The 16,299-nt window shown below is 40.2% G+C and overlaps 1 protein-coding gene across 1 annotated transcript; it reads left to right on the top strand.

Annotated features, from left to right (window-relative positions):
* The first annotated feature begins 731 nt into the window (after positions 1–731).
* On the top strand, positions 732–14,468 carry TM2D1 (TM2 domain containing 1). Its single transcript, XM_051796835.1, has 6 exons — positions 732–1,004; positions 2,481–2,550; positions 4,840–4,948; positions 9,262–9,353; positions 12,250–12,323; positions 13,518–14,468. The coding sequence occupies exons 1-6, from the start codon at positions 882–884 to the stop codon at positions 13,626–13,628; spliced, it is 579 nt and encodes a 192-aa protein (XP_051652795.1). The 5' UTR covers positions 732–881; the 3' UTR covers positions 13,629–14,468.
* The last annotated feature ends 1,831 nt before the right edge of the window (positions 14,469–16,299 follow it).

Below are 16,299 nucleotides of genomic sequence, written 5' to 3'. Positions count from 1 at the left end.
ACATGCTGATGAAGATAAAAGCTTGCCTGCTCCAGGCATTAATAATTCATTTGAAAAATTGAAATAAAAAGCGTTTTTAACAATGCACAACTTCATGCAAAAATAGAGTAACAATTTCAAAGTATTTCCTTAATCGGAGTGCTGTGGGTGTGGTGGACACAGTGCCAGCACATCAGGCCCACCTGGCTGCCAGGGAATGTCCCAGTCCAGGTTAACCTGGTTTGGTAGGTGTTGACAGGTCACACCTTTAACTTCTCCTGGGGTTTTTAAACTTATTTTAGTACCCAGCAAACTCCAGACGCCACCAGGAACACCCACAAGTGCGATTTCACCAGGTGGGCCAACACCAGTCAGTGTTTGGAAGGGCGGGGAGGGTTCATATCACGTTCTTCCCTCACCGGGCCCCGCCACCCTTCACTCTGTTCAGGGCGCGTCCTGCCCGCGGTGCCATCACCCGGAGCAGCCGCAGCCCCGCTCCGAGAGGCTCCTCGCGATTGCTCACAGCTGCCCTCCTTTTTCCCCGCCGTCCCCACACCTCCCCTGGGCCGGGCGCCTCACGCCTGACATCTTGAGTCAGGGCAGATGCCGGCGGTGGGCGCGGCCATCTTTAGTCAGGGCACGGCCCCGCCCGTCCCTCCGCCGGACTCTGCGAGCGCCATCTTGGGTAAGGGCGCGCTCTGCCCTCAGTGCGCCTCAGCAGCCATATTTAATAAGGTCACCCCACGCCCCTCACCCCCCTCTCCAAAAAACCCCAACCCTTAGCACCCCACAAACATCCTGGGGTACTCCCCGTTTCTCCCCGCAGCCAGCGCGGGCTCCCACCGCGGCGGGGCCGTTCCGCTCCTCCCCGGTCAGCTGACGGCGGCGGCGGCGGTCCCGTCATGGCCGCCCGGAGCGGCGCGGCTGAGGTGCGGCTGCTGCTTCTCCTCTGGTTCGCAGCCCTGGAGGGAGCGGCGGGCTCGGAGCCGTCGCTTAAGTGCGAGGAGCTGCGGATGGGGCAATATCCTGAGCGGAGCAGGGGCCCGGGGCGGGGGGTGGTGGTCGTGGTGATGGGCCCGGTGTGAGGCGGAGGGCATCGCTTGTCCCGAGCCCCGGCTGGAGGGGAGGGGGCGGTGAGGGCCGTGAGGGGCCTGGAAAGCCTCAGGGTGGGAGCCCCGAGGGGGTCTGAGCTGGCCGGAGCGGGACAAGGCACCTCAGGATGTAGGATGAGAGGAAACGGCCTCAAGCGGCACCAGGGAAAGTTCAGTTTGGTCATCAGGAGGAATTTCTTCACAGAAAGGGTGATTAGACATTGGAATGAGCTGCCAGGGAGGTGGTGCGGTCGCCATCCCCGGGGGTGTTTAAGGAAAGACTGGATGTGGCACTCCGTGCCGTCGTTTGGTTAACATGGTGGTATTTGGTCATAGGTTGGACTCGGTGGTCTCAGAGGTCTTTCCCAACCTAATTGATTCTGTGATTTCGGGCTGTGATTTCTGTGTGTGCCTCAGGGCAGGTTTGGGATGTCTCTCCCATTTTCAAAGAGAAAATCCTATGGGATAAAAGACCCCACTCCCTTACCTCTCCACCTTCTTATTTTCTGCAGGACACTAGAGTGAGACGTGGAGGCTTTGCCCTATTATTAGGGAAAGGTTCTTCCCCCAGAGGGTGGTCGGGCACTGAACAGGCTCCCCAGGGCAGTGGTTATAGCACCAAGGCTGACAGAGCTCAAGAAGCATTTGGACAACCCTCTCAGGGACAGGGTGGGATTGTTGGGGTGTCCTGTGCAGAGCAGGAGTTAGGCTCAATGATCCCTGTGGGTTGCTTCCAACTCAGGATATTCTGTTTTTATGCCCTACAGGGCACAGGTGTTGGGCTCTACCTGCAAGGCTCCTGCTCTCCAAGGTGCCTCAGGCTCTCCCCAGAGCATGTTGGTGGATGGCAGCTAACAGTTATTCATGATCAAAAGTGTCCGGAGAGCAAATCTTGGAAAAGCTAACTTCAGCTTCTGCTTTACTTGGCTGTGGGAGTTGAAACCTCTGGTAGTCAGTTCCCGCTCAGTTTGTTTCTGCACCAAATTCCTGGCATTTCAGATGTTCATTTTTACGTGTTCTTGGAATTTTGTACGTTCCTGTAGATTTAATCTTCTCAACCAAATGCCTCAATTTCAAGGTATTTAAATAAGGGAAGAAGACTAGATGAGGCGTGTGCTACCTCGTTGCCTTCAAATACAGAGGCTATGACTGATAAATATTGTAGTTCCTTTAGGTAGTGCTGACTGCAGCACTAATTAAACATGGGGCTTATGCGATATATTGGTGTATTAAATTGGATTAGCAGATTTGCTGCATGGTAATGTGCTGTTCCTGTTTTGGGGGATGGGTAGGAACTAACATCAAGGTGCATCTTAAATCCTCAGGGTTTAAGGAGGGTGGAATAAATTACTGTTAAACCTGTTGTAATGTTTGATATGAAAAATGTTTTCCTCAATTACCTGAACATATATGTGTGATGAGCCTAAAATAGACAATAGCACACAGGAACCAATGAATTGCACAAATCACACAGCATATGGTAAGGATTTCTAACTTATATATTGATTAACTACATTTTTCAAGGAAGTGTTCGATTTATGCATTTGTGTGTCTGCTAGGTGAGCTTTACAAAGGATGGGATTAGTAATACCATTAGTCTGAAAGCCCAAAACACTTGTGTGGATTGGGTGCTTTACTATTAGGAATAAATACATTTTCTCTGATTGGTACATTTCTAAGTGAGGTTTCTGGTAAATCTCCTCAATGTATGTTACATCCTTTAGGCTCTGTCCTGCACTGCTGTGATTAAAACAAACCATTCCTGTCATACTGATTTTGCATATAATTATTAGAAGAATTGACGTTTGACAGAACAGCCTTCAAAATCTTCTAATTTTTAAGTTTTTTTTTCTTAAGGCAACATAGTGCTTTCCATTTTTTACTAGGTTTTTACTTTGGAGTTTAACAGAAAAAAAATCTTAAATTGATCACTTGGTTTCCTATCTGTGTTTAACTTTTCTGATGTTCTCAGGCATTGAAATAAATGGTTTGATAGCACAGCAGTTTTGCTTTATGTGCACTCATGTTTAAAATCTTGGGATCACAGACTGGTTTGGATTGGGAGGGACCTTAAAGTTTATCCAGTTCCACCTCACTGGCATGGGCAGGGGCATCTTCCATTAGACCAATTTGCTCCAAGCCCCATCCAACCTGGCCTTGGACACTTCTAGAGATGGGGCAACCACAAAACACAATGTGTGTGCGTGTTTTTCATATTTTGCTTTCCATAAGTGTTGAATGATTTTCTTCACTGGGATGTTCTGGCATAGTGAAGGTTTTCCAAATAATTTTGGCTGAAAATACTATCTAAAATGGATCATTTTTTGAGTTACTCATTCCTTTGCATACTTTTTTACATTGTGTTTCTGACTATAAATGGCCAGAGATTAAAAAGACGTTATGTAGTTTGAGGTTGATCACAACTCAGATTATCAGTTGTTTAACTAAATACCCTGTGATTGTATTTAATACACCACACTTTTGAACAGGAGATAAGCTTCAGAGTAGAGCAAGTTGCTAAATTAATTAATGTTTTTTCTTTGTGCAGCATTTTTACACACACAGCAGTTTTTAGATTGTCCCCACAGTACTTGAGCTGCTTTTTTTTTTTATTATTACTTAAGTAATAAAAAGTTAATTTCTGGACCATTCTTGAAGCACTGCAGTTCCTAAACACCTTTGTGGGATCCATCGCCCAGACAAATGGGGTTGATTCAAAGCATCAAAGTGGTGTCTTTGAGTAGTAGGTTTAGAGTCTTTGGAGTGACACTGAAAAGAAAACTGTGTCTTTGTTTATATCAATATATTTTAACTGCACTGGGTTTTTTCTAAGTAGCAGAAAGCACTGCTTTTTTTGCTTTATTTTTTTACAAGAATGTATTTTTTTTGTATTTGCCTTAGATTAGGCACATTGATCAGTAGCATAAATGTGGGGCTTTATAGCAGTTAAGTCCAGGCATAACTGGAATATTATTTTTTTTAGTCTCTATGCAATATGGATAGATACTAAAAAAGATCCAACTCTTGCCTGTGTGTATTATTGGAAAATCTGGAAAGACATATTGAACCTGGCTTGCAGGTCAGATGGAATTAACCAACAGTACTCACAAGTACTGAAAACTGTTAGAAAATGGGCAAAGGTCTGGGTTTTTTTCTTTTAAAACAACAGACTTCAGCATTAGGGAGTGACTAATATTCTGGTAATACATTGCAAACTTTTAGCAGGTGTCATTTTCTGCTGTGATTTCCACTTTGGTTGTCCTAAGAGTCAAGGATAATGGGATAATTTGGGTAGAAAGAGACCTCAGGAAGTTGTATAGTCCAACCTCCTGCTCAAAGCAGTGTTGGCACTGAATTCCAACCAGGGTGCTCAGGGCTTTGTGGAGTCAGACCTTGAAAACCTCCAGGGATGGTGATGACATGATTTCTCTGGGCAACTTGTTCCAGTGTTTGACTGTTCTCATGATGAAAATGTTTTCTGTATGTCAGGTTCTGATTTCTCATTGACTCATATTGAAGCCAGAGTGAGAATTACATTAGAATTAGGGCAGCAATTAGATTTGTATATTTTGCTTAATATTTAGCAAAGAGAAAATACAAGTTGATCATAGGACTGGCTTAAAAAATATTTTTAAACCATATGTGTGTTAACTGTGCTCTGTATCAAGACTGTTCTACAGTAGAACTTAATTTGTTTCAGTTGTGTCTTGCTAGAAAAACGCTGTGATTGTCAGTTATTGCTCAGTTTCAAATAATGTTTTGTCCTCAGTTCAGTGTCTGCCAGCACCAAATATTACTTGCAAAGATCACCTTGGCGTAGAAAAAGTCTTCACAGGACACGAAGTTGGATTTTACAAGCCTATTGAGTGTCGCAATGTGTAAGTACTCACTGGCTTTTGTGATCGTTTGTCTTTGTTTTCACACTGATGTTTTTCTAAAGTCGTGTGATGTGTTGACAGAAGGAAAAAGAGAAGTAAAATAGAACCATACACGTGTTGCCCAGTAGTTAATCCTCTAATAAACAGTATAAGGATGCAACAGAGAGTCATGGAATGGTTTGGTTTGGGAGGGACCATAAAGCTCATCTCTTTCCAACCCCCTGCCATGGGCAGGGACAGCTTCCACTAAACCAGGTTGCTCAAAACATGCATGTTCATAAGTTCATAAGTGAATCTGTCTCTGCCTGCACATTTTTGTTGTTGTTGTTGTTGCTTAGTTATGTTTCTGTCTTTGCTTTACTTACTACACTTTAGCCTGGCAAAATTTTATCCCTAATGCTAAGGCCACATTTCACATATGCTTAAAATCAGTACAGCTGGTGAAGGAGCTGTTGGGGACACCCCTCCATCGTATCCCAGTCCTGACAGGCCCCACGGCATCAGGGAACTGATCTGGGTTGAGCTAACTTGGATCAGTTCCCCAGTTTGAGTCACAGTACAGTGGCTTCAAGTTCTGGTGCCAGCACAAGGATGAGAGTGACTCAAGAATAAAAGAGAGGAGAGAAAGGAGGGCTGGACTGGGCTGTGCTATTCAGTGCTTCATGCCAGTTTACAGTGTACCTGTGCTGAAGTTGTAGTATGCCAGAATATTGGGGGAGCTTCAGTCTCTCCACTTCTTCCAAAAATATCTTTAAGGGGAACTGTTCTCTACTTTTAAACAACTTTTGTATTTAATCAAACCCTCTCTGCCTTTTAAGAGCCTTTTTCTGGTATGTGAATGATGGACCTAGTTTTTCTAAAGCACATTGTGAGTGATGGAGAGCTCTGGATACCAATAAATGTTCCAACTGGCCAATGCTAATGATCAGCCAGCACCTGTCAGTACCATTTGTTTCTCCTTTTTCTGGGATTCACTTTGGAACCTCTTTCTTTTGTCCTACTGGAATCCTTGGAAATTAAAACTCCAGCAATACTCACTGGGTATTCCTTATCACTCTGGTGGGCAAATAACTCTTATGTGGTACCAACTGCTCAATAATTTGCTTAACTTAGAAGTACAGCTCTGCCTCTTACTTTTATAAATATTTTCTCTGTATTTAGTCTTCTCAGCAGTCAAAGCTCAGCAAACTGAAGAAAACATATTATTACGTCTAATCAAATTTCAATGCTTCAAACTAGACTTCAGTCACATTTTTGTCCAGAAACAATTGTGTTTCAGTCCCATCTGTGATGGGAAGAAGATGAGCTATACTAGTTTAATAAAATTGCTTCCTCTTTGGATTAGATGGTAATTCTTATGTTTGGAGGTTTTTTGTATACATATATTTTTGGTTTAATACATTTTCCAGAAACATTTTTTAAATGTAGCTTTTCTTTACATTTATTAATTAAAACCCAAGCCTATAGGCAGAAAAATGTCATCTTTTTTATGATGTCTATAACTTGGTTGTGATGATTATTTATGATGAATAATTAATGGTTACACTGCCAAAAGAACTTGCTGTGGCTTTTCCAGTCCTGTGACTGCCAGTATGGCAGAAAGGGAAGAGCATGCTTTTGGGCTGAAACTCCGGTAAAACACAACTGTGAAAAGAAAGAGTTACACAAGCATGTCCTTGATAAAGTCCCAAAACTAGTTAAAAATGGCAGCAAGGCTAATATCACCATCTTTCATCTGTACACTTGTTTAAAAAGTGGTCCAATTACTGATAGATGTTTTCTAAGGCACTTTGAATGTTACCTAAGTGTTTGAAACATTATTTTAAGCAGGAATCTCCAGCTTAATATTACAATAATAGCCCTGCCCTTTCTACTGCTTTTTGGAGATTTTCCAGCATCTTATCTGAGTTTTGATGGAAACTGTAACTGTCTTCTGGCAGAAATAACTGCACATCATTTAACCAGAAAATTAGTTTGAGAAGACATTGTCTCATAGCAGGATTGTCGTAGCATGGACACAGCAGGTAAATCTACCCCCAGTTTTTGGAAAGGACAAATCAGCAAGCTGTCGTTAACCAAAACTGTAATTTAGATAACAGTTCTGGGATCCAGTTATTTTAGAGCAAGACCAGGAGATGTTGTATGTTTGTGTAAGTGGTTGTGTTCAAGTTCAGTTACGCCTTGTGATAATTCAAGGAAAAGCTTGTAAGTGCTAAGATTGCTCCAACAAAGAAGTACTAGGAGTCGAGATTGCTTAGGTTTGGCTTTAGTTTGATGTTTTGGAGGTAGATTTTACTTTTTGGCCAAATTCTACAATCCCCCAGATTGGCTTTCTATAATGTATTTTGCTTAATATGCAGAGGCCCCAATTCTGCAGACTTTAAGTGTCCATTGTTTAAGCGTTGCCAGTCCAGGGAAGGACTACCAGGAAATGGTAGTCTTCATGAGGTTCAGTGTGGAGAGGTCTTTGACCAGAGGTGAGAGACCCCAAAAGAATGAGCCAAAGCAGTACCTGATATTATCAACTGCTAAGGAAGAGTTGGAAGGAAAAGTTTTTACCATGGCATCTGGAAGAAAGATACCCAGAAAAAGTCAAGCTTGGATGATGCTGAGAAGCGAGAAAAGAATCAGAAGAGGAACTGAAAAGAAATCGTGTCTTTTACCCAATTGTAGAAATTCCTTCAGATGCCTGGGATGTGTCATTTTCCTACTCACTGGTTTAGTTAGTCTTCAGTGCATGTTTTTATCTGAAAGAGTAAGACAAATGAAATACAAAAGTGGATGCAGCCTTGTTGCAGTATGCTCATGCTTCCACTTCATACTGCATTTCTTCTCCCTGTCAGTTTGATGTTCATGAGGTTGCAGACTGCTCTGCTTTTAAAAACATCTCAGTGCATAGGCAAGTGCTCAGTTTGTTACTAGTTTTGATCAGGAGCATCTCAAATTAAACCATGTTCCCATTTTATGTAAGCTTTTTTTATGCTTTAGTCCACTTGGAGGGCTGTTGACACTTCGTAGCTGATAAACAATTTCTAACAGTTTACCTCAAGTTTAAATAAACCCGTAAGTGTTCTTTACAGTGGCAACAAGGCAGTTCTAAAGATGATAATTTACATTACATTAGGTTCCAGGAATGCCCAGTGTGTTCTGTGTTGCTAATAAACACCAAGTAACAAATATTGAGGGAAGAGTCATGATTTAATCACTTAATGTTGCCATTAAGTCTTAAAGTCAGTAAATCTTGATAATAAGCAAAAAGGTAGATCTTTACTTGGCATTGAAAATGCTTAATAAAGGTGCTTGGACTTTTGTCAGCTACTGTCTTTTTGAAACTGTTTTATTCAACTGTTAACCAAGAGTTTAATTAGGGCCTATTAAATAATTGCTGGCATGTAGTTGTGCACGTATCAAAGCAGTGAATTATTGAATATTTTTAAGTTCTAATTACATTTGGGTTTGCTTTTCAGAAGCTCCCTGTTCGCCGAGGCAGCAAGTTCTGGTATTGAGAGCGATATGTTTTTAGCTGCCTTATTAATGTAAAGTTCACATCAGCAGGGACTGGAGTTACAGGTGGTTTGGTGGCTGCATCGCTCCAGCTGTTGGCAAGAAAGGTGCCAATTAGGACAAATCTCAAAAAGTCTGTTGTATCTGTTTATGTTGTATGACTAACCATGGGAAGCTTAACTTAGAATACCTCTCTACCTCTGTACATCTTTATACAGTCAGTAGTTCTTCTCATTGTAAGTTTGTGCCTTTTAGAGTGTAGTGAGTGGATACATGACTTACTCCTTTTCCCGAATCTTTCCTGCAGCTTCTTCAGCCGGTGGCCATGGTTCATTTCTCCTTCAGATCTCGTTGCAATTACTGTCTCTGCTGACACCTCACCTGTCTGTCCTGTTCCTCTCGATTTGGCTGCGTGTGAGACTAATGCCTGCAGACAGTATTCACACACCTCCTGGCTTTCTGGGCTTGTCTCAGTAGGGCTGAACTGTTAGGAAGTGCTCTATGAAACTGGGGACGGATCAGCAACTGAATTATGCCTTGACAAGAAATCATCATTTAGTTTCAGAATAATCTGTATTCTGCAAGAGTACACTTGAGTTGCAGCAGCTGAGGTTGCTTTATGGAGGATGCCTTCCCAGTTTGAAAGCTTAGCATTATCAGTTCTGTGGCCGTTAATTGAAGATAAATAACAAGTCTGTTGGTTTTTTTTAAACTGAAGCAGCAGGAAAATGAGTCAGTACTTTAATAGTCAAAAGTATGAGTGGATATATTTTGCAGTCATTACCTACATTGCTTGTTTCTTTTGGCAGAAATGGGTACTCCTACAAAGTGGCAGTGGCTCTGTCCTTATTTCTTGGATGGCTGGGAGCAGATAGATTTTATCTAGGCTATCCTGCATTAGGTAAGTTTATTCCTTTTCTTTGAGGTAAAGCTTGTTATTACGACTAAATTGTATGTGTATATTCATATTTTAGGTAATGAAGACCGGTAGTCATAGTTTTAATATTTACAACTAAAATCCTTACTTTATTGTCAAGATAAAATGCTGCATTATCCTCAGCCTGCTCTTCTGTTGGAGTGGTGACAAATGAATATATAGTTCTCCAACAGATAAAATCCTAATAAGCAAACGTGGTTATTGCTGTTCATAGTTTTGCTTTGCATTGATGTTTACCACAGCATTCTTTGGGAGGCACTGGAACACAAGTGGGTTTGACTCATGTGCCAGCTACTTAAATGAGACTTGATTTTACCAGAAAAATAGCACACAAATTTACAGTAAACCTGGTGTTTTGGGAGATGGAATTTATTCTGGCAAATGCATAGCTTCAAGATAAATCACATTGTTAACAGTTCTGCAGAAGCTGGGACTTGTAAAAGATCTCCCTCTGGTTGGTATTTTTAGGACCTGATTCCCAGGATGATGGTACCACAGACTTTTAAATAGTTAATAATTAAAAAACCTGTGTGTTAGAACTATTTTCACTGGCCTTGTTTCTGAGCTGGGCAAAGGGAGTCAATTTAAGTGTAGACAGCATGGAGCAATGATTTGGAAAAAGCTATGTGTCTTACTGTCACTTCAGTTATGAATTTTGAGTTTCTGCCCATTAAATGCAAACACTTTTTTTTTTTAATGACATTACCTGTCCTTCTCAATAATCTTGTGTTAACATCCATGTCTTTTATCCCTGAGATTCTGTGATTAGCACTGACTTTGTCCATCTGTTTCACAAAAAGATACATTTTTGGAAGCAGTCAATAAGGTGCATCTTTTTGTAATATCACTGGATTTGGAATAATAATTTGCAATAATTATTTTGTAATATATTGTAGTAATATATAGATTTATAAATCCTTAATTCTCACATGGAAGTTCTTCATGGCTCATGCTTTAACCCTACTGGAATATACTGTAGCCAGTAGCCAAAGTTAAGACCTAAAATTAAACTTTTCCAAAGCCAAGTTTTCTCTCCTTTGAAAGGTAAAGAAGACAAAAGCAAATAGGTAAGAATAGAAAAGATTAAAAGAATAAAAATCAACACACTGGATTCCATGACAGTGGATGATTGGGGATTTTTTTAGGTCATCCAGGCCTTGGTAAAAAGTGGTTAAGAAAGGTTAATGGCATTGAAATATTTTTTGCAAGTGTAGTGAAGAGTGTAAATGCTCTTTGGTTTGTTTTTTTTTTCCATCTCTTTTGCTTAAAGAGCACACAGATACAAACAAGCTATTGAGTATGAAGAAATCAGGAAAGCAACTTCTTCCTCTCCCACACACTGTGAACTAAACCATCAGTTATTAATGCAGAAGAGCACTATTTTTCCCTTCATGCTTTAGAGCAGTTTATTTTCTCAGTGTGATCTGCTGGTGGGGAGGGAGGTGAGGAGGAAGAAAAAAGCCAACTTTACCCTGCACTCCAAAAATAAATGCCAGGTTCAGAAACATTTCTTCTCCATCCAGTTCCTCAGGTGAATTAGAACTGCTGCTGGAACCAGCAATGGTAAGAGACCTGCTGGGTTCCTCAAATGCCAGCTGGTACTGGGACACCTTCCACTAGACCAGATTGCCTAGAGCTCCATCCAGCCTGGCCCTGAACGCTTCCAGGGATGGGGCAGCCACAGCTTCTCTGGGCAACCTGTGCCAGGGCCTCACCACCCTCACAGTCAGGAATGCACATGGGTTTTTCTTCCAATCAGCTGAAAGACCATCCAGCTACTACTCTTTCATCTTCTTGGTCATTAGGAGTGTTGCAGAGATTATAAACTATCTCCCTGGAGTTCAGTTCCATCTTGCCAACTATGGGAGCTATATCCAGGCAGTGGGATGCTCTTCCTGCAGTGTGGATGCAGTTATTCTCCTCTTCTTCTCCATAGACAGCCTCATAAACAGGGCTGGGGGAGAGGAGTTGGTTTGTGGGACATGTTGCTGCTTTGGAGAGAGGGATAACCCAGATGTTTGCCTGAAGTGATACTTAAAATATATATAGTTCCCACTGTATTATGTTTATTGCACGGGAAACTATTGATATTAAAAAAAAATAAATTTTAAGACTACCTCTTTCTTCTGAGGGCATTTTCCAAATGAAGTCAACTTTGCAGGGCATCTTCCAATGAAACATTTATCTGGTAGTTACTATTCTGATATATTTTCTATTTATCTTTTATTTATTAGTATAAAAATAACATTTTTGGATACCAGTTAAAAAGAAGCATTTATATATTTTTATATAAACTAAAAATAAATTCATATTTCAGGAAAAATATAAAAATGATACAAAGGATTGTTTTCCAAAGTTGCATGTTCTGTAAGTCAAATCTGTATATGCTGCAACTCATGAGCTGGTAGAAGGTCTCTATTCATAAGGAAATTTTGCAGCTCAAGTTGGGATTTTTCTGTCAGTGCTTCAATCAAAGGAACATTTCAGTAACTTGGTCATCAGCTTTGGCCTTTGCTTATTTAAGAATACAGATCTGTTAAAAAATTGTTAATGTTTAAAATCCTTTAACTGTTTTCAGGATGTAGAAATATGAATATGCGGTTTGATTTTTTCCTTGATAATTTAAGATCTTCAACTTCAGGTCTATTTATATGTGTGTCTATATATATATATATAATATGTATATATTATATATATGTATATTATATATATATATAATATATGAATATTTTATATATATATATTTATAAAATATATATTTTGTGGGAAGGGGAGAGAGTTGAGATGTGATTGCCACCAGAAACGTGAACTTCATAGTAGTTGCTTAAAGTTGCAGTTAAATTTTATTTTTGTTTTTCAGGTTTGTTAAAGTTCTGCACTGTAGGATTTTGTGGAATTGGGAGCCTAATTGATTTCATACTTATTTCAATGCAGGTAAGTCAGAGTTTTTAAAAGAAGATATAAATCTCTGTTTGTTAAAGCTGTGATTTGATTGCTAGTATTTTGTTAGCATTTTAGCCTTAAGAACCTTTGGGTATTGAAAAATCAAGGCATTTATTTTGGCTCTGTTTGGAGACTGTTGTAGAATATAGACACGAAATATCAATGTATTTGCTGTTGGAATTAAAAATTAGACTAGCTATTTTTAAATACTTCTAGTGAAGAGTACCATAAATTCACTTTATCAGAACCTCTTTATGTGACTCAGAGTGTTGAACTCAGCATGAGATGTCCTGCTGTTTCCAGAATCCTGAAGTTCTGTGTTTGCATGTGCATTATATTCATGAGAGAAGACATTGCCACTTTTCTGCCTGTCCTCCAAATTCAAGTCCCAGATCACCTGAGAGCTGTGACTGTAGGATTCATGAGGGTGAAATCCCCAGCTGGAGTGAGATCTTGTGACATCATGAAATTGCCAAATTGTCTTATTCTACAGTGCAGCCATTTAGCATGAATTGCAAACTGCCTTTCATGAAGTTAAACTCCATTGTGGATGTAGGAGTTGTTTCTATGGGTTTATAGGAAAATATTTTGAAAGTGTGAATCTTTGTATATTTGTGTGCATCTTTGTCTTTTCTGTGCGTTCTCAAATTCCTTTCTATGCTATCACAGTGATCTTGCCTCAGAGCACTTACAGATGAATTTGAGAGTATCTTTCATCTCTCCTTGTTGATCTCCCTGGTGACCCCACATCAGTTTAGTACTTCAGAACAAAAAACTCCATGATCTTCTCTACTTCTCTTCATTCCTTACCTGTGCCGTGTTTCAAAGATACTTGTCATCAGCCTAATTCTCTGCTGCAGACCCTCCTTTGTTCAAGAAAAGTGGTTTGGAGCCCACTCATTTGTTAACCTGATTTTGTGACTCAAATCCTCACCGGATTAGCCGAATCCCAGTGCCTGGCTGTGTAATTTGGTTGATTAGAAGCCCAGGGGACATGTTCCTTCTGAGACAGCGCTCGCTAAAACAGTTAAACTGCAGCATAACTTCAAAATAAATCTAGTTTCTGTTTGACTAATTAAGCATGACTAATTTTATGATGGGAAAATTAGCAGTAATTGAGACATTAGCACAAAGTATATATTTCACTTCATATTGAAAAGTCTTGGTTCTCTTTTTCTCTTGCAGATTGTTGGACCTTCCGATGGCTCCAGTTACATTATAGATTACTACGGTGCGAGGCTCACACGGCTCACCATCACCAATGCAACTTTCAGGAAAATGCAGACCTATCCCTAGTCCTGGCAGTAATTGTCACAAATCCATAGGGGCAGCTTATTTCTGCAGCTGGATCCAGTTGTCCGCTGGAATTGCTGAGGACTTATTAATTGCATTTCATCAGAACGGAATATTAAATGTACCTTGAACCGAAGATGATCATATATGGAAGTTCCTCAAGTGCATGAGTTTACCTCAGAGGTCTAACTTTGTGGCTGCTCTATTTGTTGGAGCGCAGAGTTTCTTGCTAAGTTATATCATTTGTGAAATGTGCAGACTTTTGCACTGATGTTCTGTGTCTGTGAGTATAATTTAGTGTTACAGAGAACTGGAAAAAGAGTGAATGGGCCAGGATTCACTTGGGATCTGTTCTCATAACAGTTTCCAAAGTGGCAGTTTGGAAATTAACTTAAATATCCCAAACCACACAAACTGCCTTTTTTTCTATCCTGTTAAAATCCAGATAGCCCCAAGTCTTGTTCTGGTGTATCCTGTGAAATTCTATTTATTGAAATAATTACTTCTGTAAAGCTTGAAGACAAATTTTGGTCAAATAGCAAAGTTTGGTCAGTACTGATCAACAGTAAAAAGTATGGAGGCATAAAAAATAGAATCGTAGATGACACATAACAGAAAGTGAGGGTGGATGTTGACATGGCCTGAGGTTAGAAGAGGAAATAATTGTTCTGCTTATTTTGATTTTCTGATTTCTGCTTATTTGATTTTTTTCTTTATTCCTTTGCAACCATCCACAGTGAAATACATACCTTCTTTTTCTGAAAATAAATTGGTGCATGTGTTTGACAGCTACAGAGTGTCAAAAGAGTGAATTCTTTGTACTAATAAAGCCCTTAAAAGGTTCTTTTTTTGGATCACTTGTGTTTCTGTGAAATAATTCTGTGTCCTTCAAAGTCATTTGACCAGAGTTTTTAGAACAACTAAGATTTCCCACGTTGTTCCTTTAAAGAAAAGTATATACACACAGAGACAGAAAACAGCATCTTCACATTATTTGACCAATTTTAAACATTCACTTTACCTTCTAAGGAAAACTGGCAGTAACTGAGTAACAAATCCACGTGATAGAAACTGTAGTCAAGATTTTTTCAAAAATTTAGGCTATTCTGCTTTTCAGCTGAAACTTTCAAAACATTATAATGTGTCCACAAAGGGTATCTTTAAGAGAATTACCAAAAATGAGATTCCTAAATTGATTTTTTTAAAGCACAATTTGTGGTTTTTAGTCTCCTTTTAACCCACAGTAAGCCCAGTGCACAGAAAGCTTTGTAAAGAAATCCTGGGTTTTTTTCCAAATCAGCGTAACCTGACATATCACGTAATGAGAATAAACCACAAGGAATACTCTGTGCTTAACGTTAATTCCTTCCTTCACGAAAGAAAGACGTGGTTTTGGAATACTTCCTACCATGCATTTTACTTGTGGGTTCAAAGATACAAGAACACTCTGTTACAGCTCCCTTCCCTTGCTTGATATTTGTTGCACCTCCCTTTGCTCTCTCTCACTGAATGCTCTTTGTGCACATCAGTTTTGTTCCCTGAAATACTTTGAAAAACAGACAGGAAGTGGATGGAAAATAGATATTTGAATCAAATAAGATCTCCTGGCTAAGATCATCCTGTGACTTGTCTGCTTTTTATTTTTTCACCCTGAAGCTGATAATGAAGCTGTGAAAATAGGAAGATGTCATGGATGTTATAATAAAAAAATAGCCTTGGGCAATTTATCACACAGGATTTCATTCTAAAATGTGTCTCCAGGTGTACAAGTAGCAGAGGGCTTGACTTGGGGATTTCAGCAGTCCATCATGTGCTTCGTTGTCTGTAAAAGAATCTGGGACCTATTTTGTGTGAATCAGATGAAAGTATAATTGGTTACAAGGTCCATCAGATAGTTTGTTAATCCCAGAAGCCAAGTAGCCAGCAGAGAGAAAGATCTGCTATTCCAAGTTGCAGTGTTTCTGCAGAAAGAGATGGGTGCCAGCCAATCCAGGAAATAAAAGCTGCAGGGGGATTCTTCCCTCCTGGAGCTCTGGTTTGTGATCCAGTGTATGGTCATGCCAGGACTGCACTGCTCTGTCATCACAGGCAGAATCCAGCCACAGGCGACCAGACAGAGCAATTTAATTCTCTCCCCTTTAAGTTGTATTCTAGTTCATCCTCTGTCTTGTACTGACGACTTTCCACTTCATCCACAGCCCTCTCCCATGTCTGTGAAACCTTTTGGAAACTAGTGCCACAGATAGCACAACCCTCGGAACTTGTATGGGATGCTACTGGAGTTCTGTTCCATTTCTGAACACACATTTCTGCGTTTCTGTATTGCTCCTTCAGTTGAAATGGAGAGGGGGTTAACTGAGCGAGCAGATAATACTGCAGGGCCAGGAGAGAGTTAGTGAGGTCTTTGTTTTCATCTTGTAATTGTCAGATATGGCATGTTTACCATAAGGGCTGTGAAAAGTGTGATGCAAGATGTAAAGCTGTCCCTCTGTGTTAATAATAAATTGGCTACAGGAATATTTATCAAAATGTCTGTCCAATGATGATTTTCTGTGTTGCCGCCTGCTTTAGCTTCTTCCTGTCAATCAGCTTGTCCATCCTAATGTTTCTGTAGTTCTGATTGCACTGGAATAATATTCTCTCTGGATTGTTTTCCCCAAAACAGTTGCAAAGC

This window comes from Manacus candei, unplaced genomic scaffold, assembly GCF_025592945.1.
Source record: "Manacus candei isolate 608988 ecotype Guabito, Panama unplaced genomic scaffold, ASM2559294v1 h1tg000005l, whole genome shotgun sequence".
Classification (NCBI taxonomy): Eukaryota; Metazoa; Chordata; class Aves; order Passeriformes; family Pipridae; genus Manacus; species Manacus candei.
Note: the sequence above shows the minus strand (reverse complement) of the source record. Positions and strands in the feature narration are given on the sequence as shown.